Raw genomic sequence first — 22,906 nt, 5'->3', positions numbered from 1 at the left:
TCACTGCAGATCTTTCTGAGACGGAGATTGCGAGAAGGGGGTGGTTGCATTCAGGAGCAGACTTTTCCCCCGGGTATGTCCGACTATATTACAGGCACAGCGAGATCTCTGGTAGACTCGATCCTCGCGCAACACACGCCAGTGCTGCCCTTCGGATATCAGATCGTACAAGCTCAAAGGGATGAAAAACTTTGGGGCACTCAGGCCTCGGTCGAAGCCGTCCGGTTACACAAAAAATGCCTAGGTTCGATGAGTGAGGCCTCCATTCTCTTGTGTCTGTACTGCAGCCGGGAGTAGCTGGGGATCGAGAGAGGGGGAGGGAGATCGCAAAGCTCCACCGATGTCTGCCCTTTCTTTCTTAATATGGATCTCGACTATTATGAGTCACGAATGTCTCCTGCAAGGAGCTGCCCACTTATTGCCTACAAGGAGATACTTCAGAGGTTCCAGGCTTCCAGCAGGGATGCCCTTCGTGTCCGCGTGCATGGGCATAAACAACGTTTTCGGCAATGATCGCCCCCTAACCCCCCGGCTAATACGAAGGTGCGCCCCAAGTGCACCCCCTCCCCCCACGTCTCCCGCAGAAACGCACTGCGCAGAACATTTTAAAAATAGCCGTGGAGACTCCCCCCGCCCCCCATTCTCCGCCGCGCGGGCTCAGGAAACAAAGAAATCCGGGGAGGGGACCATTTGAGAGCCGCGTCGAGATAAACGGGTACGAAAGGGACAACGTAGAAATACCAACACAAAAATGAAACATGAGCGTTGAGTAGCACACCGCTATCCACCTTAATTAATGTCTTGGTTGCTGGAATGGCGAGTGCAAGAAAAGCACATCACACGGCACAGACAAGTGATGGTTTATCAAAAGCAGAACCCTCACAAGTTAAGAGTCCGACCAGAAGGTATCTCTCTCAGTAGATGGGGCCCATTACAGGGAATCCCTATGAGGGGACGGGCCGTATAGTGAGGCCAATAAAGGCGCCACGACAGGAAACACCCCAAAAGGATCGCCATAACGGAAAGCCCAAAAAAATCCCTCCACGTAGAATACACCATAAATAAACCCCCCCAATTCAGTGCCGTGAAAACCGCCCCCGCTCACTAACGATGCTGTTCTGGCGCAGTGCCTTTGGGACGCTCGTGTGTCCCGCACAAATGAAGGGGGGAAAATCTATACCCATCAACATCAATGAAGGGGGCAAATCTATATCCATCAACATCTATAGAACAGCGAGTACCTCTACACCACCCAGCACTTACCGTGGTGTACTCACCACCGCTTAAGGGCTCCCTTTAAAAACAGCAAAGGACCCAAACCTCCTATAGTATAGCGCCATACCCCCCCACTCCACGTCTTTGAAGCATCGCCCTTGTCTCTCGTTCTCACCTGGATAACCATTCTCCCCTTCTCCATAAAATGGGGGCAGAAGATAATCAGCGATGAGTCGGTACCGAGCTCCCCCGACTCGATACGAATTCTGTCTCCCGCCTGCGAAATCCTCGGATTCCCAGTGGTGGAATTGGGAGTCCTGTCTGCAGGGATGTCCTCCACCTCTCCCGAGAAATCGCCTGTCTTTGATTTGTTCCTCAGCACAGCGTATACCCCTTTTTTCAAGCTCCTAACCTCAGGGCTGGTCTTCCTCTCTTTCTTCCTCGCTCTCTTTCTCCGTCCGAGCCCTCCTCTTCCTCTCCCCACCCCACTTACTCCTCCCCTTCCCGGGCCAGATGGCTGCGGTAGTCCCACCCCCTAGGGCCTGGCTAATTAATCAAAGATGGGCCCCTCCTCCTCTAGACTGAATCCTGGCTTCCGACATCTCAAGTCACGGTGTGTGGAGGGAAGGGAAGGGCCGGAGGGGAAAACGTGAACGATGGAAGGAGTGTACCAAAAGCGGAGGAGGGGGGACGGGAACAACGGAGGATCAGTAAGGCGTAGGGGTTGGGTGGTGTGGACAAAAATGCGGTGGGGTCGATTAAATGATAGGAAAGGTACCGGTCGAGGTGTAAAGCCAGAATCTCGTTCCAAACCAGCTTTATCGGTGCCACTTGGGGTGTCACTACAAGCCTAAAGGGGTTCCAGCGCCCTCTGTACAGTGACCTTGTCCTGCTGTAACTCCAATTGCCAACGTGAAGAGAAAGCAAAGTACTACTCTTACAGTGACATCTGTTGGCCAGTGCAGAGTATATTTCTTACACATCTGCTGGCTCTGCTGCTTACGAAAAATACCCATGGGAAGAGCCACGTAGTGCTCGCACCTGCCCCTTTGAAGGGGGAGGAGGCAAGTCATGGTATAACCGTGACATCTATTGGCTAGGGCTTGCAAGGCTGCTGATATAACGGACTACTGAAAGAGGGAGTTGTGCACAGCTCGTTCTATAAAATCTGCTGGCCAGTCAACTGGGGCCCCTGGTAGGAGCAGACAAACCGATGCGCAGTAACACCAAGGAGTTGTTTGAAAGGTTATAAATTAATCTTAACCACTGGCATTCTTCTGGGTAACTCTCTATACCACTGTATTTAGCCTGCCATCCCATTACAGAGGAGGACGGCCATATATGCTCTACTACCTGCCCCTTCTTGTACCACCAGACAAGTGATCACCCGGCCTGAACCATCGGTTTTGCACAATGAACACCAGACAGTGTTCAGTCAGTGGCAGATTTAAGGCAAAGGGCGGGGAAAAATGACCGTGGGCCCCAAGTTATGTTACGTTATTGTCTCTTGTATAGCACACCGTCACCCAAGGGCATCATGACACTAGAGAGGCAACTAAAAAGCAGGATAAAACAAGCAGACCATATTCGCTGTACAATCGGAATAGATGAGTTTTTAAAGCTTTCCTAAAAACCAGGTGAATAGACAGCGTTTTCATTGACAGTGGGAGATCAGGTGGTTGGGACACGGAGGCAGAGCCTATAGTGGCCAGATTTGCACCTTCCTTAAAAGACTCGAAGCCTGGTTATTCTACAATGACAACGGCAAAGGCACATCAGCAGTAACACTGCAGACCAAAAAGAAATAGACTAAGACAGTCACAGATAACTGCTGCAATATATTCGAGTACCAGAACATTGCACCACTCCCGCCCGTCCCACCAACCATGCCCAACAACTAGAGTGATCAACGACAGAGAAGGTCTTCCCCTATCACAAACTCCTGCTGCGCACCCTTCCGGCAACCAACCAGACATCAGGTCCACACCCAACGGCCACTACCAACCCGAACGAGTAACAAATACATTAGGTTCAACCATCCACCATCACCCGCAAGAAAGTCAGCCTCTGACCTAGAGAGGTCAGATGGGCTGAGGAACCACAACCAAGAACTTTGGTAGACTCCATTAAGTGGCAACCAAAGACTCACACCAGAGGTTTCCCCAAACCGAATTACTTACTAATTTCCCCATTCTGCTCCCCCAACAACCAACACCACCACTACAATTGAACAGGGGCTAGCCACACTAAACAAATACACCAAGAATCAATCTAATGTTCACATCCTACCCTCTCAGATTCTGGAAGTAAACCTAGAGTGAACTCTCTGGCACATTGTCCATAAACTAAACAAATACACACCAACACAATAGATGGTCATACACCAACAGCCACCCTTTATGGATACAACTAACCAGTGCGCACAACTACAATTCACCCTAACATCACACGACACACAAACACATCCGAGGCACTGAGTTCTACCCATACTGTTATAACACACAGGACCTCCCGAACCAACACCCACATGCAAAACAATGATCGCAGCCACCAGTTCTTACTGGTTCTGAACCTATCCTATCCCCACTAACACACCCAGTCCTCCTCTCTTGCAGAGCCATGTGAGCACAGTGAGACTGCCTATGGGAGGTAGCGGTGCGCAGTATAAAATCAACATAATGATTAACTTTAGGGACAAATGCAGCTTTTGATTTTACAGTTGTGTTTTTTTTTAAACATTTGTCTGCATTTGGGGGTCTGACTATAGCTAGAGACAGCTGGGCCTTCTATCCAGGTGTTGCTGTCAATTATGGTAATATTGAACCATCAAGCCTGAATCCAATGTTGGAAATTATAGGGTTCAAGGGCAATGGGCAATAACATAGGATAATTCCTACAGCATGCAGAACCATTTTGAAATGAAGGATATAAGGGAAGGCTAGTGAAGTAGAGAAGGGTCAGCTGACATTAAAACTGATGGGACAGGAGAGTGGAGATTGAAGGATGGCAGAAGTGTGAGGGAGCGATTGAGCGCTAGGGAAGGTAAGAGATAAGGTGATTGAAGGGAGTCAGGTTAGATTAACAGGGTGAATGGGTAGAGAATGAACGAGGGGAAGATAATGGGCAGTGGGCGAAGTGTACGAAAAGTAGAACTATGTTCCCCACTGGCCTGCCACAGCCCCGCACAAACCCCCCCCCCCGCCACCACCCCCACCCATCACCACACCCCTCTCCCAGGGGCAATCCAAATCCCCAAATAAACGTGCCTGCTGTTTCAGGGAACATTTAGTGCAGTGCACTGAGGTGCCAAGTTTCAACTTCTTCCTACACTTATTTTAAAACTAAGCCATTCTGGAACGGTTTCTTTTTAAAATTAAGCATAGGCATGGTAATCTTTAAAAAAAAAATTAGATGGGCACTGCTCCCGCCCACTTCGGCCACCGATAATGGGGCAATGATATGGCATTTATAACACGCCTATACACAAGTGTTGCAAGGCGCGGCAAGGGAAGGGGAACAGAGGGACGACAGACGATCTTACTAGGCCAGGTGTCATTTAGATTGCCGCAAGTGCATGTGAAGGGGAAAAGGGAAAAGTGTGGGGGGGGGGGGGGGGAGTAAATTACATGGGATAATAGAATAAATAAAATAATAAAAAATACGGCCAGCTGGTGGCAAGTGCAAGGTAAGTGCAGATATAAGTGCTGGTAGGGGACTGTAGAGATACAGAAAAACAGTCCCCAGGTGCAGAGGTTGCCAGGGAGGCAGTGCAGGTGTGCAACTCGCATGGCCTGGGCCTGAGATCAGAAGGGTGGCCAGGTAACCAGTGCAGTTTCAGTTACAGCCAGGAATTCAGCAGGGGAAAGAAAGCAGAAGCAAAGAGGAAGGTTTTAAGGTGCTTTAAGCACCTTAAAGGCATCTCCTGCCTTTAAGGTGCTTTAAAGGCAGGAGATGGTTCTCCTCAAGTTTCAGGGAGGCTGTTCCAGAGTGAGGACCCAGCCGAGGAAAGATCTACCACCAACTCGTTGCTTGAAGAAGCGACTGACCCTGAGGGGGTTGGAAGCGGATGAGTGGAGAGCTCGAGAAGGAAGATATTTAGGAAGAGAGTTGAAGGTATTGTGGATAATGCAGAGGGTTTTGTACTCAATCCTTGCAGCCACTGGGAGCCTGTGCAGAGATTTCAGTCCTGGAGAGATACGATCCCTGGGCTTGAGGCCAAGGACAAGTCTTGCAGTCCTGTTCTGGATGATTTGCAGAGGGCGGAGAGTAGAAGCAGGCAGATTTAGAAAGAGGCTTTTGCAATAGTCCAGCCTAGAGAGACCCAAAGCTCTGGAGAGCGTGAGCTTCTGGGGGAAGGAGAGGAAAGGAAGAATACCTCTGAGGAGGTCCAGCTGGTAGTGTGACTTCTTAGAGACGTCAGAGATGTGAGGAGCGAAGGAGAGTGTGGAGTCGAAGATGACCCCAAAGTTTTTAGCCTTGCAGGTGCGAGCAGGAAGAGGGACAAGAGGCTGGCCATGGAGTGGCAGGAAAGGAGGGAGCGGGTGTGCCGATGAGGAGAATCCCAGTCTTACTGGCATTAAGGCAGAGATCATTGGCGGTACACCACTCCTGAATAGCAGACAAAGATGAGTGAAGGAGAAGAGGTGGCTGAAGGTAGCCTGAAAATGAGCTAAGTGTCATCCGGATAGCACTGGAAGTTGGGGCAGAGGGCGGCAATGCAGTGGGCAAGAAGTGCTAGGTATTCGTTGAACAGCCAGGGAGAGGTTAGATCCCTGGGGACCAGCACAGATAGAGGAGAGGAAGGACCCAAGTTGGACCTGGGAGGGTTGATCACGGAGGAAAGAAGCCAGCCTCGCCAGGGCCTGACCAGTGATACCCAGGTTATCACAGACTGTTGAGCAGGATGGCATGGTTGACTGTGTCAAAGGCAGAACAGGGATCAAGCAAAATGAGGACACGGGGGGTGTTGGAATCAAGGTTGGAGAGCAAGTCTTTACGGATGTTCAGGAGAGCAGCTTCTGTAGCTCTGAAGCCCGACTGATGGTCATGAAGACAACCAACAGATTCAGTGTGGAGATTGAGCTGGGAGATGGGCAGATTTTCCAGGAGTTTGCCCAGGAAAGGAGTGATGGAGCTTGGGTGGTAGTTAGCTGGGCAGGACAGGTCTGCAGAGGGTTTCTTAAGAAGAGGGTGCACAAAGGAGTGCTTCAGGGGGGGATGGGAAGACTCCAGTGGCGTGGGAGTGGTTGCAGAAGTCAGCCGGAGCAGGAGCCAGGGAGTCGATGTGGTCCTTGATAGCTTTGGAGGAGCAGGGATGAACCTGTTTAGACAAGACTTTCATAAATCGGACACCTAGAAACCTTGTCTGGGGAGAACAGGGGAAAGGCAGAGAAGGAGGGAGGAGAGGTGGCCAAAGAAGGGCCAGAGGAAGAGCAGAGAGTAGAGGGTGGAGGGGAAGAGTAAGAGAGAGGACAGGATGTCCTGAGTTTTAGAGATGAAATGAGAAGCCAAAACCGTGCAGAGGGCCTGGGAAGGGACAGGAGAGGTAGAGACTGCAGCATGATTGGCCAGTTCCTTGCAGATTTTAAAGAGTTCGGGCCGAGTTGTTAGATGCCGCAGAGACGCGGGCTTGGATGTGAGCTCTCTTCTTGGTGCGGACAGAGAGCCGGTATTGCTTTTGGAGCAAGCGGCAGGCCAGTTCATCAGAGGATGTACCAGAATCCTGCCATTTCCTCTCAGCCACCCTGCACTTGTGTTTGAGGGTGACGAGGTCTGAGTCGTACCAGGAGTTGCACTTGGCTTTGGACTTCAATAGTTAATGAGGGGAAAGGCAGGGTAAATCGGATTAAAGGGAGGGGAAATAGAGAGTGGGGTGGGGTGGAGGGTTCACTAGTTTACAGAGAATGGGGAATAATGGAAGTCTAAAGAGTCAGGGAGAAAGAGTGAGGGAGGGCAGGCGAAGGGGAGAGAAGGGAGGAGAGTGAGGAGGACAATCAATGTAAAAGGCAAATGGTGTGTGATGTGGGTAAACAAGGGAGGCAACAATTGAGTGGAGAAAGGCAGGAGAGTATGTGAATATCAGCAAAATGAGGAAGAGTAGGATCTATATAACAAAAACTTTGGTAGAAATGGAAATGGAGAAAGGCAGGCAGATTAAGGGAATGAGGTAAGAACAGGGGGACAACAGTGTTCAAAAAGAGCAGGAAAGAATGGGACAGTAGAGCGGAAATTGCTAGTAAGGAAAAAAGGGGGCAAAAAGATGCTGTATGGAAGAAAAAGGAAACAGGAGATACAGGAGTAAAAGAGGAGCATGTTTGATGCAATGAAAATACAGCCCCTTAAGATAAGGTTATATTGAAATGGGCCAAAAAGATCCACATGGTTGACAAATAACCTTCTTTTTAGAGTTCTCTGTGTTCACCTTCTACCAAGTTGGCAGCTAAGTAAGTGCAGATTAAACAACAGGGCTGGGTGTTTCTGCAGGGTGGCCAACCAACCTGCATTTTGCAGAACTGTCCCAATTTCATGTGGTGTGTCTCGCACACAGCCAGCTTGGAACAGGAATAAGCCCTGACTTCTCTCCTCTGAAGCAGGATCAGTTGTCCAATGTCTACCCAGCTCACCCTTTGAGTGACAGTTAAAAGCGCAGGGAAGCAATGCACCTTCCCCAGTGCTACCCCTGCACCCCAGGTTCAGCTTTGTGTCAACCTCATTTCAATAAACCATTTAGAGGTTGATGACCCAGACACAGGGGCACCAGGGTAAGGACTGTTGTCCCTTGAAGGGTGCGATTGGTGGGCGAGAATAAATGGGAGGGAAATATAATGCTGCGTAAAATAATGGATCAGCAGATAACCTTGTATTGAATTCTCTTTCACTGGGAATATCTTTTTTAAAAACCAAATGATAGTTTTTGATGCATATTCCTTTGCAGGCTGCTAATGCAGTCGTGCATTCAGGGAGGTGAAAATAAAGCTATACATGCCGTTTTACTTGACCTATTTCTATAACAATGTATATTATGTCAGGTTGATTTCTTATGTGATTTGTATACTTTTCAAGGCGTCGATAGAAAAACAAATTATTTTATTTTTGGAAACCTAAACCATAACAAATATTTATGTGACCTATCGCTATGAAGAAAAACCCTCATGGTGTACTAAACTATTGAGTAGTTGCATATTAATAAGAGTGAATATTTATATATTGCCCATGAAAACTTCTTTTAATGTTTTTACAAATGGTGTCCTAGAGTAAAGAAAACTGATGTCACTGATTGTAATGTTATTTACTGCGATGTTGCTTCTGATCAGGTCAATCCATATTGTGCAAATTAGGGGTCTGCACATTTTTGCTGGACAGATCCTGAAGACAAATTAGAACATATGGGGGCCTTGTATGCCTAACCATCCCCACAGTGTTGTGATTTTGTTGTTCTGTGCAAGAGCCTCCTGGAGGGGGGCACCAGTTCGCCAGTGTTACTACACAGCAACATATTTCTTTCTTTCATGGCATTAAATGTGCACTTTGCGGGCTGCTGTCACCTTAACAGAAGAAATGAATGCTCTTTTCAGCAGTCTATAGACTCCCTTTGATATAACACTGTTGTTGCCGCTCTGACACCTGGTGAGTGTTCCCTGCCTGATTTGAGCCCCAACCACTTTGCCCGCATTTAGTGCTAATTTCAACTTTAATATTTGATTTTGCCGCTTTGCGGCCCGTCAGTGCGCTCCCCTCTTGGCCCAGAGCCCTCTTTCCGCTTCCCCTCTCCTGCCTCCCACCCTACCCCTGACATCCGATTTGGCCTAGTGCCCTCTTCACTCGAGCCGTCAGGGCAGCCTCTGGCTAAGGGCCACAAGGCAAAGGGCAGCGCCTCAAGAAGCAGTGTACAAATAGTTGAATCAATGCAAGAAGCCAAATTCAGAACTTTTGGACAAATGGTCAGGTATACTAGATTCTGAGATGAGCGAAAATAGGTGGCTAACCATTTGTAATAATGTGGCGCTTACATCTCTGAATCTGGGTGAAAGAAGTCGTCAGATAAAGACATTGAATAGGGTCTTTTGGACACCTGAAAGGCTACATGTAAGGGGTCTTCTTGATTCAGAAGCGTATTGGAGATGCAGACATTCTAAAGGAACATTTGAACATATGATTTGGGAATACTATGAACTGAGATCTTTCTGGAGGAAGGGGTCATTGAAAATGAATGAGGTTCTCATGCTTGATGTAGAATTTGACTATGTAAGTGATTCTGGGCGAAGATGAATTGGTGGCTGATCTCACATATCCTCAAAGGTGTTGGTTTTACAGGGCATCTAATTCTGCCAAAAAAGTTATTCTCAATAAATGGAAATATGTGGGAAAACCTCAGTATGCAGAATGGGTTTCAGATCTAAGACAGGTGGCCAGGATGGAGAGAATGATTCTCTACAGAAGCAAAAAGATGAATTTATATGAGCATATTTGGGGTAGGTTCCTTGATCTGTTTTCTTAAAGGTCTTCTTAATCTCTACAGTTTGCTAGCTTGACTACTGACTTTAAAGCCTCTGATGTATTTGATATATTTTGTTTGTATTGTTTTTGTTTTTTTTCTTCTGAATTGATGTTAAGATGTGTTTTTGGTTTTCTGCTTGTAAAACAAATAAACCTGTAAATACAAAAAAAGAAGCAGCTCCTGTCTGTTTGCCCGTGTTCGCCTGGGGAACCCTGGTGCCGTCAACCAGCAGTCACCAATAAGATAAGTGTGGTCTGGGTGGGGAGTACAGCAATTACTGTATTCAAGTAAAGTCCCACCGCACTTTTTACCTTACATAACACACCAGACTAATGTTAGCCAGCTAGTAAGTATTTTTCCCCAAGCACTGCTCTGCACACATTTTAAGGTGATTCTCCATTTCTTCCTGTGTCTCCGATTTAGGCGTTTTTCCCCCAGTTTCCAGGTATCTCAAATCTAGGTGCTTTCACGTTGACTGCTGTGTCTCAAAGCTAGGTGTTTTTCCCCTCATTGCTGTGTTGTTCATAATCTAGGTGTGTCCCCCTCCAGCACTGTGTGTCAGTTATAAGTGTTTCCTTACCACTGCTGTGTCCCAGTTCTAGGTGTTTCCATACTACTCCTATGTTTCAGATTTAGGTGTACTTCCCATTGCTCCTTTATTCCTCTTCTAGAGGTCTCTCCCATTGCGTTTTTTTCCCCCTGATTCTAGGTGTTTCCCCTCCAAGCCAAAGTGCTCCACAACTACGTTTCCCTCTAGTATGTTGCTCCAACACCACTGCTGTGCTTCAAATCTAGGGGTCTCCCCACCACTGCAGGGCCTATCTAGGGGTTTGCCCACTAGTCCTGTGTTCCAATACCAGGTGCTCTGTACTACTGCTGGGCTTCTAGTTGGCATTTGATCTAAGTGTTGTAAGGCAGCCGAAACCTGCACCTAGCAGCCTGCAGACATCCACTGGCCCAAGAAAGGCCTGGTCTTCAATTAGCAGAAAGGTAGCCGTAAACTGCCAGCGGACTAATAGACCCAGGAGGACAGATTTCCTAGATGGTGCAAAGGGTAAGGCCACCCACGCGTGCATTCAGTAACAACCATCCAGCTCTGTCCCATTAGGACCCCAAGGGTAGTATGACCACCCAGAACGCCCAGTAGAACCACAGACCCCCCCACCTCTGCATATAAAAGTCCCTGACTGAGTCAAACTCAAACCACCCAACCCCCCCCCCCCGACAATAACTACAGACAACCGAATCGACAAAGAGAACCACTACTAAAAGGAGACCCTTAAACCAAACAAAACTACAAGCCCAACAAAAACTCAGCAAAAGCAACAGAGGAGGGCTAGCGCCTCTGTGACCGAAACACAATAAACTCAGAAATAGTTATAAAACTAAGGAGAACAGAATATGCCACACCAGAGAATAAGACTATGCAAGAGAAAACAAAAAGGATACTCTAAATTGGACCACACCACGCCACCCAATACCAACACAGCAACACTGCACACAGCCATAAGCACAACTGTAAAAGAAAAAACCTACTAAAAAAATAGATCCAGATCTTTATACTCAACACCTTACCATGCTACAGACCACTTGAAGGGGCAGCAACCAATCACCGGAAATGTTCAACACCGGCAAGATAGCGGGAACACAGGAAAATCGCTTAATCATGCAGAAGGAGAACGCCGAGTGAACACCTTCACTCCATACTTCACCAAAACTCAAGGGGACCTACAGCAACAACCAGAAGATACAGAAGAGAAACCAGAAGTACTCATGGACCCTAGCCGAGCTACTCAATAACAAAAGAGACCTAACAGAACACAACCTACATCCTGAGGCTAATGAAGAAAATCAACAAGACCAAACAAAGATGCAAGCAAGACCAAAATAAGACAATGGAAAAAAACCACTGCAATCTAATCAATGCAAGATCAATGTCCAAACACGCAACAGATCTAGGATCTACTCTGCCATGGTGAAATTGACACCCTATTCATCACAGAAATCTACAAAGTCATACTACAACAACTTCAAATGGATACAGATAAACGGAAAAGGAAAAAGGAGGAGGACAACGACTTGCTGTAGCTTACAAAGAACCCCCAAAAATAAAAACAGCTTACCTACTGAACAGCGAACCACTCGTCCTTCACCTGGCATCAGACCCACAAACCAACCATACATTTATGCTCTTCTATAGACCACCGGCCTACAACGCAACCTTCATAGAAGCCGTCACGAAACTGCCCATCAAACATGATTACCTGCTCATCCTCGGGACTTCAACATATGGTTCGAAGAGCACGCAAAATCACAGAAATCACTAAGCAGCTTGAGGCAATGAGACGACAAATGGTGAAAAGAGTGACTCACAAGGCAAGACACACTCCTGATGCAATCTTTGCCAGTAAAAAAAACTGATCTCAACTGCGCCACTAATGCAATTACTATGGAGAGACCACCTCATTATACCGTTCGTGATCCAATTATCAAAAGCATCCAAAAAGCCCCAAAAGAACCCCCCAATCTGGAAAAGAAACAAATACAGTCAAAAGCAGTAACTTATAAGAACTAGAATCCTCAAAGCCATCAATAGCAACCTTGGATGCAATTGACTTCGACGCAGAAGATGAAGTGTATACTTGGCCCTTTGTTTCATAGACCGGTTTAAATTTGAAATTCAGCCTAGACACAACTAGTTGGCGAGCCTTGGTTGATCATTTGTTTGAATTAATTCCGGGACCAAAAAAGTATTCTCAGACTCAACAGTCCAAATCAAAACCATCAACAAAAAAACTGCCAATAACACCTACACCACTATCATCAGAAACAATCTCCAAGTGAGACGGATCAGTAATTACCTGCACAGATCCAACAAACTATATCATCTACAAATGAGAGCTCCTCAGCTTTTTTAGAGGAATATGTAAAGTTCAAAAATATGCAGACAGCCCAAGGAAGCACCGACCTTAAACAAACAGGATTAGCACAAGGAGGGGCAGGGGAAGTAATACCAATTTTGGCCTCAACAAGCAAAGGTGTACAAACAAGATCCAAAAACATCAAAAACTGCAAGAAAACATTAGTGAACTTAACAAATTTAGAACTTTCACGTAACCTGACAAAAGCACTCAACAAAAGGTCTCACCTTCTGCCCAATAGCTCCTAAGATTACTTCTCATTGAACATGGATATATTCAGATTCTGCAGAAGTTTAAAATTAAAATAACATTTTGCTCAAACAGGAGGTTCGAAAAAGAAAAAATCGAAATTCATTCCAATATTGCAACAAGAAAATGTCATTGATATCTTTTATAAAGCTACTTACTGTACAGGAATTGGAAACTATCTAAAGTGAAATTCACCTAAATATAAACCAAACTTAATGAGAAATGAAAGAATGGAAATTGCAAGTTAAGTAAAAATAAGGAAATTACAGTTAAAAAAGGTAAAGAGGGCAATATTGTCCTGATGCATACCAAGGACTACCTAAAGGCGACAGAAACATCTCAATCAGGACACACGTTATAAAAAAATTGAGCACAAATCCAATCCTCAACTCCTCATCGAATTAACTGCAATGACGACAGTATGGGCAAGTCAAAGCTTCTTGACAGACAACGAAAAACTGTTCCTTAACCACCAGCATCCAATTATAGGCCCGATCTACTTCATACCGAAAATACACAAACTTTATCTAAACTTTGCTTCTTTTAGGCCCATTATAAATAGTATTGGATCCATCACAGAGCATATCTCAAAATACATTGACTTGCACTTAAAACCATTAGTAGCAGGTCTGGCTTCATTCATCAAAGATAAAAAACTCATGTAATACAGCAGTTGGAGGAAAAATCTGGGAACCAAACTGTAGACTTGTAGCATTGGATGTTTCAGCTCTCTATACTAGCATACCTCATCAGAAAGGTCTGGAAACTACCAAATATTTTTTGAAAATGAGATCCGTTTCATACTTCAGTCAAAATGAAATGCTTTTTGAAATGTTACATTTCACCTTACAAAACAACATTTTTCTTTTCAATAACCAGATCTGTAGGCAGAAACAAGGGACTGCCATGGGCGCCAAATTTGCACCATCCTATGCAAACATCTACGTAGGTCACTTTGAACTAGAACATGCGTGGTGACATGAAGCCTTTACCAATCACAAAAACATTATATTTTGGGGCAGATACATTGATGAAGTTCTTATGATCTGGAATGGAGATACGGCCTCCTTAATTACTTTGAATATTTGAACAACCACCAATACAATTTGAAATGTACAATTAAAGAAAGTGTACCATCGATAAAATTTGACTTAGAAATATACGTCAAAAATGGAAAAATTCAGACCACATATGTGAAACCAATTGCTGGCAACACAATACTACACGCAGAAAGTCATCATCCACATCATGTAATAATGAACATCCCTTATGGGGAGATATTAAGGATAAAAAGAAATTGCACCGAGTCACAAGAATGATAAACATGTGAAAAATTCCATCTGGAAATTTATAGCAAGAGGATATCAACAAGGACATTCGAAGAAAACGTATGAAAAAAACCCAGAAAAAAGGATCAGATCTGAACTCCTATTCAATAAAAATCAAACCTCAAGCAACAGAGAATTTCCATAAACTAAGGTTCATTACCACTTATTCCACAAATGCAAAACAAATCAAAAACACTACAGAAAAATTGGTATCTCTTGCAAATGGATACAGACATTTCAAGGTACCTTGATTAGCAAGTAAACATCACCTTTAAGAAAGCCACAAGCCTACAAGATATTCTAAACTACTCATTTTATCCATTCAGAACCAACTAAAGGATTAACCCAATTATGGGGTGCACACCCATTAAAAGAGAAACTTTAAATGTGGGAAATGTATCGACTGTCCTTTTTCAGACAATGGTAAACAGATAACTCTACCAAATGGTAAAATACATCAAATAAAATACTACATCAATAGCAATTTGAAAAATGTAATTCATGCTATAGAATGTATTTGCAAAAAAATATATGTTGGCAGTACAACAAGAAAGCTTAAAATAAAGGATACAAGAGCACTTTAGAGCAATAACAAAAGACATCAGATATCCCCTAGGCTTTCATCATGCGACAGAACACAGTCAAATACCCAAAACAAAAATGAAATGTTATGGTATTGAAAAAATCAAGCCCCCAACAGGAGGCAACTTGGAAAAAATGTTAAGGTCTAGGGAAGCTTACTGGATTTGTACACTTGACTCTTGCTACAGCGGCCTCAACTCAGATGCAGAAATGAAACACCTGTTATGAAATATTCATCATGACCTAAAAAGGCTGTTCAGCCTTAAGATTATATCGTCAAAAGAGCTAATCAATGATAAATGTGTACTGAGGACGACTTTACATTTTTGGTACAATTTTGACATGATTGGTTCTTTAAAGCCAATTCATGTTTATTGTGTGTTTGTTGATCTAAAGAAATCAGATATTGATTAATAAGACTGAGTAAAAGCTTATTTATAAAAAGTAGCAATATCAAATTAATGATAATCAGACCAGAAAACATTTCAAATTAGATAATTCAAATACTGGTTTAGATTTAGAAAGGATGATATTCCGACACGTGATGAATATACAACACATGACAGAAAGGGTATCAACATTGGTTGAAGTGCCTGTAAAAATAGTTGCAACCACACGAAATCACTAGCCAATAGAAACATTTACTGTATGAAGTGGAATAGTAACTATAATTGTACGAATATTCCTGCCAATATCAGACACAAGCCACTTCCCCGATCCACATTGAAGGACTCGCGAAAGGGCAATTTTCCAACACATGATAAATATACAACACGTGCTAAGAAAGGGTAACTGCACTGCTTGGAGTGCTCGCAAAAATAGTTACAACCATATAAGATTATGACTCAGAATAGAAGTATATCTGTATGGTGTTTGCAACTCTCCCTTATCTGGCTCCTCGGAGACAACTCCCTTTCCACTCCGCAGCCCCTTCTACACACCAGGTCAGCATTCTGGTGTTCCATTCTCTTCCGGGCACTTACAGCTGCAGCCTCCGGTCTCCTGGCTTCCAGGCTCTATCCAGCAACCCCAGCTCGCTCATTTCTCTTGGCAGAACTACACCCTTTATACCCCAACTGGGAGTCAGATGTGTATGGTTAATGTCCGGTGCCTGACTATTAACGGGACATCCTAGTGGTGGAATGTACTAGGCATCTCCCTGCATCTTCCTTTTCACAGTGTTGTTCATATGAGTAATCTATCATTCTTGTTTGCCTCTTCCTCGTCCCAGTACACTTTGGAATTGGGTGGGGGAAATGGGTTGGGGGAGACGGGCTGAGATTGAAACTGATGTTTGTAGACTGAATAATCATAGGGTGATTGAAAGTGGAGAAAAGAGAATCCCCTGGCCTTGTTATATTAATGGGGCGATTCCCCTTTTTTTAGATTAGTCTATGCCTGATGTACTCTAATGAAAGTACTGGTCTTGACAGCACACCCTATAATGTGAAATAAAGGACGTTAAATAGGTGTTGAGGTCAAAGACAGACCTTTTTCTCTTTTGACCCTCCTCATTGCCTGCTTCTTTTCTGGTACAATACTCTTGCCTCCCTCTGATCAGGGACAGCAGGACTTGCGTAGCTCATGAAGGCTCCAGGAACATCTTCCTCTTTGCCTCTTGTCCCTTTCGGTACTGTGTCTCACTTGGGGTCCTTCAATGGGCGAAACCCCGAACTCCCCTAGCCAGGTGATCCTCCCTTGCTCGTCCACCGCCTGGGTTGGGATCCTAAAGTGATGGCTCTCCCCTGGCCAGCTGAATAGAGGATTCTTGTGGTCAACATGGGAGAACAGCCCCGGGTTCCTCACATAAGCTGTGAATAATATCCTTGTATCTCTTACTAAAAATGTAACCTTAATTAGAAATAACACACGCACATGTCCCTGAGAGGCACAAACAATTAAGCATTTTCTGGGGTGGGAGAGATTCCTTAATTGTCCAAGAACGTGGTGGTTTTTAAGGTTGGAGTGGTGAGTAAATATTCCACAATCCCGGATTAAGTAGCCACCCTGCAAAAGCATCCTGTATCTGAGCTTTTATTGCTGCCTCCGCTGCAGTCTAACTCACCCTTTGGGCAAAAGAATACCTGATATGATGCAAGGGGGTTGGATCAAACTGTTTGCCAAGCTACATTTGCTTGACACTTTACGTTCCATCCTTTCAGCCCTTACTCTCCAACAGCAATTCCCCATTTGCCGTCCGTTTTCTCTACAGGACCTGAGAACACCAACATTCAAGCTTGGGTCAAACTCAATGAGCATATAAATGCACTAACATTTTATGCTAGGTTTTTCTTTCTGGCACCTCAGCCACATGATTAGGTTTCTCTTTTGCCACCATAATACAGGTTTATAGTTCACCTAGTATCTTACATATGAACCCCAGTTTCGAAGTCAGACAAAACACTGTGGTACAGTGAATGTTTGCTCCCAAACTATCAACCCTGTGACCCTCCCATACTTTTGAGACACCTGTGCCCAAGGTATCCTATGTAGAACAGGTGAGGCACCCGTCCCTACACATTTACCTCAGATGGATTGGAGAGCAATTTTGCTAATCTACAGTGCCAAGAGATAAAAAGGGAACATTTGAGTTGTCTGTCCCAGTGACTTAACTGAAAGTTTGGATAAGTGTGCTCTCCTATTGAGGCATCTCTTGCCAATGTCATCTAGGACCCTACTTTGCCACAGGTTCTCTACATGGCAGATTTAAATGCACAAACCACAGAGTACTGTGTGTTCCATTCAGGAGCCCAGGCTCCAACAGCAAAGATGTGCATGTTCATGAGACCCAAAAGGTGGAGAAAGTTTGAAGACCGTATAAGAATTTAGTTGAAAAAGACACTTCTGAGAAAGATACCTCATGCTACCTGGGTTATGAAGTCCCTTCCCAGCCAGAGTATCCAGAACATGATTATTTTTGATGGAGCAGACTGGACTTCGGAGAACCTCTGGAGTGTTTTATTTTTTGTCTGTGATGACTTGGCATTTAGAGGCAGTCATAACATTTTGGACACCCATGCAGTCGGTCATTGTGGAATCAGCCACCACTGACGGAATTCTTCTGAATACGCTCTGGCCAATAGGTGGCTGAAAGACAGTTAACAAGTAATGATCCCCTCTTTTGGGAAATCAGCGACATCTCCAGTAACAGGTAGTTTCATATACACTGGAGGTCCAAGGATCAATCCTAAGAAAGGGTATGGAAGGTTCAAGGCTAAACCTTTCCTTTTACAAAAGTGTTCAAAGGATGAAGGTCCAAAACGTGATATTGAGTGAGGACCTTTGGTAATAGCCCTTTCAGATGTCATGGAGTGGAACCTGTTCTAATTCATCTTCCAGCCATCACCTCTTTTGTTTTGTCCAATTCATCTTTGCGGACATGTGCTGCAACTAACCATATAAGGGCCTCATTTAGTGGGTGCAAGAGTGGCAGGCTTATCAGGCATTCCAACAGCAAGTAATACACACTGACAACATTCTCAGGATCAAACGGTCTAAAGTACACTGGTGCCAGTTTGTAAGGAAGTTCATGGATAGCCTTGAAGTGCACCGATTGGTATCAAAGTTTGACACTACTTTCTCAGGTATGCAATTTTAAATGGACACTTATCCATCAATGATACCCCAGATTTGCACAGCAGTACACTCCAGTTTTTCTTCTAGATTTTCCACCAACCTTTAGACTATTAACATACGTCACACAAAACCAATTAGTAAATGCACTCATAGGAAGTAGTTTAGACAATTACGATTCAGTTTACTTGGAGGTCTCCAAGATGGTATAAAAAAATAGCAGAATACTAAACATGTTATCCCACACTTTGTTAATATTTGAATAGAAGGATCACACATCTCCAGCCTTGGCATGCCTCATATGCTACATTGAATGTGATTTGTCAGCCGACAGCCAAAGTTAAGCGCTTGGTACATATATTTATCGGAAGGTCCTTCCATTTCATTGGAAGTGGTTCACTCAATATCCCTACAATGTACTCACAATCTATGAGCTGCTGTCATGAAGAAGCCTCTTGATCCCTAATGAGAATATCTACATTTGTGGATGACTATTACATGGAATAGTATTCAGCTAGATTTTTGGACGACTGACCACATTCAGATGACAAAACCTTTTATTCCCAGGTATTCTAAAGGTAGGTTCCAAATGCTAGAATGTGGTGGCTTCTGCCCCAAGGCATTTTTGTGGATTCTTGTACTCGGTGCCAAAGTACCTCGGAGGTAAACCTTGCATTTCGCAAACATGCCATAACATAACCTGCTTAAGACCCAAACACTAGACAGACATCAGCTTTTTGCAATTCTTCCAAAGATTAAGTAATCGCAAAGAATTTGGTGAGTTCCGAGAATAGTGTGCGTCACATAGCAGTTAAGATGACTGGAAAGACAGTGTTATTGTGACAGTGTTAGGAAAGATGTTTTTTGCTGTTTTCCTTCCATAGGCACCTATATAATCTCCCAACCGTTTGCTGTTTTGAACCCGGCCTAACATTTGGAGGCAAGTAAAGCCTCTGTGCTTTAGTTACGTTGCTAAGCTCAACTACATTGGGGGCACTGATCAGTCCCTATAGCCATCGGTCCAGGGGGGTGCTTCTTTCATTACAATTACCTGTTTTACACTGCACACATCACCTTACAACCAAGTTCGGTGGAGATACTGTGTATCCCTTTCTCTTGCCCCTACCACAAACACTGAAAACCCAACATAAGGGATCAGAAGCATTGTGCTCTGTATTCCATACAGCCCTCGCGACCTTTGGGACCGCATGGATTCTTTGTTCCCCGGGGCCTCGCCAACATGGCCACCGTGTTGCTTGCTCATCTGAGGCAGACCAGACCTGCACTGGAAGTGCCGCAGGATTGGCTGGCCAACTTCTACATCACAGGAAGCCCAAAAACACAGGTGTTCACCGGCCCCCTTATCAAGGGCCACCTTTACAAGGGTCTGAATCCACGCTGTCTGGCCCTGCCGGGTCTGTGAGGGCCCACCACCCTGCTTCACCACGGTGTACCAAGGCTCTGCATGCCGACCTACTCCATACTGGGTAAACTTCTCATGCCCGATCGCAGCTGAAGGCCACTTGCTAAAATACTAAGCAGCATTGCTTCCGTTTTTCTGCGCACCTTCATCCATACTACTCTCTCCCACCCCCATACCACATTTACCCGCTGACTGGGTCCTCCCTCAAAACTGCCCAAATAATTTAGTTCCCAATGCCTTGGCGCCAATTTGACTGTACTATTCGGAACTACCGTGCTCATGACTTAACATCTGCACCATGTGACTTACTCACTTCTGAACATCCAACATTGCTGTACTCCAACGTTACCATTTTCAACTTGACGGCCTAAATACTGATTATAGCTGTTTTTTTTCAATCTGCTGCTATATTCAAATGTCTGCATTTTGAACTGCCTACCAGAAATCGACTCTAGCCATGTTGATATCTGTTAGCCTCATCTAATGTGCTGTATTGTACTTCTGATGTACCCTTCCGTAACATGAGGCATGGCTCCCCAAGCTGTGCACACCTAATTCTGTCCATATGCTGAACTTGCACCTGATGCAGCTGCATCGAAACTGTCTTAAGCTCTTATAAATGGACCTGCATTGTCTTTAACTAGTGGCTAGATGCCTCAGGGCTTTCTGCATTGAAATACATGTCAAAATAAATAAACATGACCAAATAAGTCTGAAAGGGGTCCCCCTTAAGTTTGGTAATGGTGGCTGGTTGTTGACCCACACCCAAATGCTCCTTGTGTCTCAGGCCACGCGCCCTATTGTATAGTTCCCAGTCTCTAGTCGTCCTCTTATCCTGGTGGTGCTGAATCTTGTCCCCCACACAAATGTTGCCACCTCCCTAAGGCCCTCTGTTGCCACCTCCTTAAGGCCCTCTACCTGCTTATGCAGTTCACCCTTCAGATTGGCCCAATGTCTCCATTTGTTTTCATGGTTGAGAGGAACCGGCTCTATCCGCTTGTGATTGTTGGTAGCTTTGTATACAATATTGTGTTTCAATCCGACTTGGCGCTGCAGACCGCCTTGGACCTTTGGGTTTCCCACCCTTGCTGGATGTGTCTTGGATCTCAGCCTAGCTTGGGCTATGTGACCTGGCAGCCCATCGTGGACCCTTGAGTTTCTCAGCCCGGGCTTTGGTTATCGGCTGGCCTTTGCTGCCTTCCTCCCGGTTCCAAATTTGTGGCACGTAGCTTGCTCTGGGCAGCGCGACTGAGGAGGCAGCTTCTCTGGCAGGCGTGTGACAATGACTTTGGCTGCTCTCCTGATCTTTTTATCACATTGTGTGCATCGATTCCTCCAGTCTGTGCCCAACAGGACTCTGGTGTCTTATGGAAGGCGCAGGTCAATCACATCTAGGACAGTCACCTCTCTTGCTTCTTCGACCTCTCTCCTCCTCCACCCGATCGAAGAAGTAGGGCAACACAACCCAGTCATTTCATTTAAATTGGGCCCAGTTCCACTCCCATATACCAAACAGTGGAGATTCTCAGTGAGAGGAGTACTAAATCAGATTTGGTGATTGTCTTTTAAGGGGGATCACAGTGAGTGGGGCCCCACCTGCCAAGTCCCCTATCTGTTGTTAGATGGAACAGGCTCCAAAGCCTCATACAAAAGTGGGTGGCTTCTCTGCTGGGGAGAAGGGGAGAAGGGACACATTCCCTGGATTCATCACAGAATATTTTGCAAACCTATTTTTTACATTCTCATGTGCACTTTTGTATTTGACTGCATGGCTTTTGGAGCATCATATCCTCTAAAATGGCTGTGCCACAAGATTTAGCAGTGTCCTGTGGTCATCTTGTCTTTTGAGCTTCTTCCTGCCTTCTCAGGGTTGGATTTGCCATACATGGTAAGGCATTTCCCCAGGCAAAGGGACAGTATGTGTTTGTGGCTGGATGGTAGGGCTGCTCAAGTTCCCAGTTGTGTGTCTGTGTGTTTTCTTGCTGGGCGGATGTTTTGGTCAGAGGCTACCAAGGATTAGACTACCCCTTTCATAGTTTCATAGTCTTCAACCATCCTGGCGAAGGCTGCTCATTTCCAGAAGGCCTTCATCAGTGCTTCGACCGCTGGAACAGTGGGAATAACCATGCTCGACCTGTGCTGGAGGATCCTGCCTTCGGAACCATCCTGTGAATTTTATTGTCACCGTCCTGAGTAAGGTCATAAGACAAAGACCCTCTAACTGTGGAAAAAGAAGTCTCTCCCTACAGTTGCAGCTATCTTTGCAGGAGCAACTTCTTTATTTCAGCTCAACGGTCTACTTACGCTGCTTGATCTAGGGCGCCATCACCCTTTTCTGCATGCATCATGTCTTGGAGGTTCTTCTGAGGTGGTCGACACTGTAGTGGTCCTTTCTAAAACAATCCCAGAGTTGTCCAATTGTCCAGAGTTCTATCTCACCACAGCACAGAACTGCAGACTAGCTGGACCTAAATCCTGATACTAAAAGTGACATCTGCACCAGTGACCCCTAGACCCCCTCTAACCGAACCACAAAGCAAAGGGGCCCAGTGAATTCAGGAGCCTCTGATGTGGTCCCTGAGAGAATCAGAGTAAGGAGGGGGGCAGTTAACATACCGTTAAACTCCCTATGGAGTGGGGCGTGGCCAGCTGGCATGTAGAGCGGATGTGCCACTGTAGAGCTCTGCTACCTGATCTGGGAGAAATCGATCCTGAGCGAAGTAAAAAGGAGCTAATTGTGCTTAAAAACACCTGCCAAGTGCTCTGCTGATCAAGCGGCAGTAATATTACTACTTTCTGCCTAGAAAACGGCTGCAACATCCCTCCAAAGAGGATTGTGCTGGATGCAAGGAGGAGCCTGCAAGGAGGTGCCGCTGGGCTCTGTGAGGGCATATGAGCAGAGAGATCACAGACTGAAGACTGCTGATCAGGCAAAATAGCCCGACAATCAGAGAGCCATCAAGAGACCTGCTGTTACATCCAGTTTGGAAGAGACAGTAAGAGCCTGGCAGCACCAAGGTGGTCACCGCGTAGTGTGTCGAATACGCACTCCATGGCAACACAGCTCCAACTAACCAAGCTCCGCTGCGAAATGCTGGCTTCCTGCGTGACTGTGCAT

The 22,906-nt window shown here is 45.4% G+C and overlaps 1 protein-coding gene across 13 annotated transcripts in view; it reads right to left on the bottom strand.

Moving 5' to 3' along the window:
• RBFOX2 (RNA binding fox-1 homolog 2) overlaps positions 1 to 22,906 on the bottom strand; it is a 1,085,372-nt gene that overhangs the window by 381,461 nt on the left and 681,005 nt on the right. Inside the window, exon 1 of one of the 13 annotated variants that reach the window (XM_069654366.1) lies at positions 1,391 to 1,700. The exons of the other annotated variants lie outside the window; for them this stretch is intronic. Coding sequence (XP_069510467.1) covers positions 1,391 to 1,417 — 27 coding nt within the window. The 5' untranslated portion in view covers positions 1,418 to 1,700. Of the gene's footprint in view, positions 1 to 1,390; positions 1,701 to 22,906 lie in introns of those variants that run through there. 13 annotated transcript variants of the gene reach the window in all.

This window comes from Ambystoma mexicanum, chromosome 3q (assembly GCF_040938575.1).
Source record: "Ambystoma mexicanum isolate Mex_15411 chromosome 3q, UKY_AmexF1_1, whole genome shotgun sequence".
Classification (NCBI taxonomy): domain Eukaryota; kingdom Metazoa; phylum Chordata; class Amphibia; order Caudata; family Ambystomatidae; genus Ambystoma; species Ambystoma mexicanum.
Note: the sequence above shows the minus strand (reverse complement) of the source record. Positions and strands in the feature narration are given on the sequence as shown.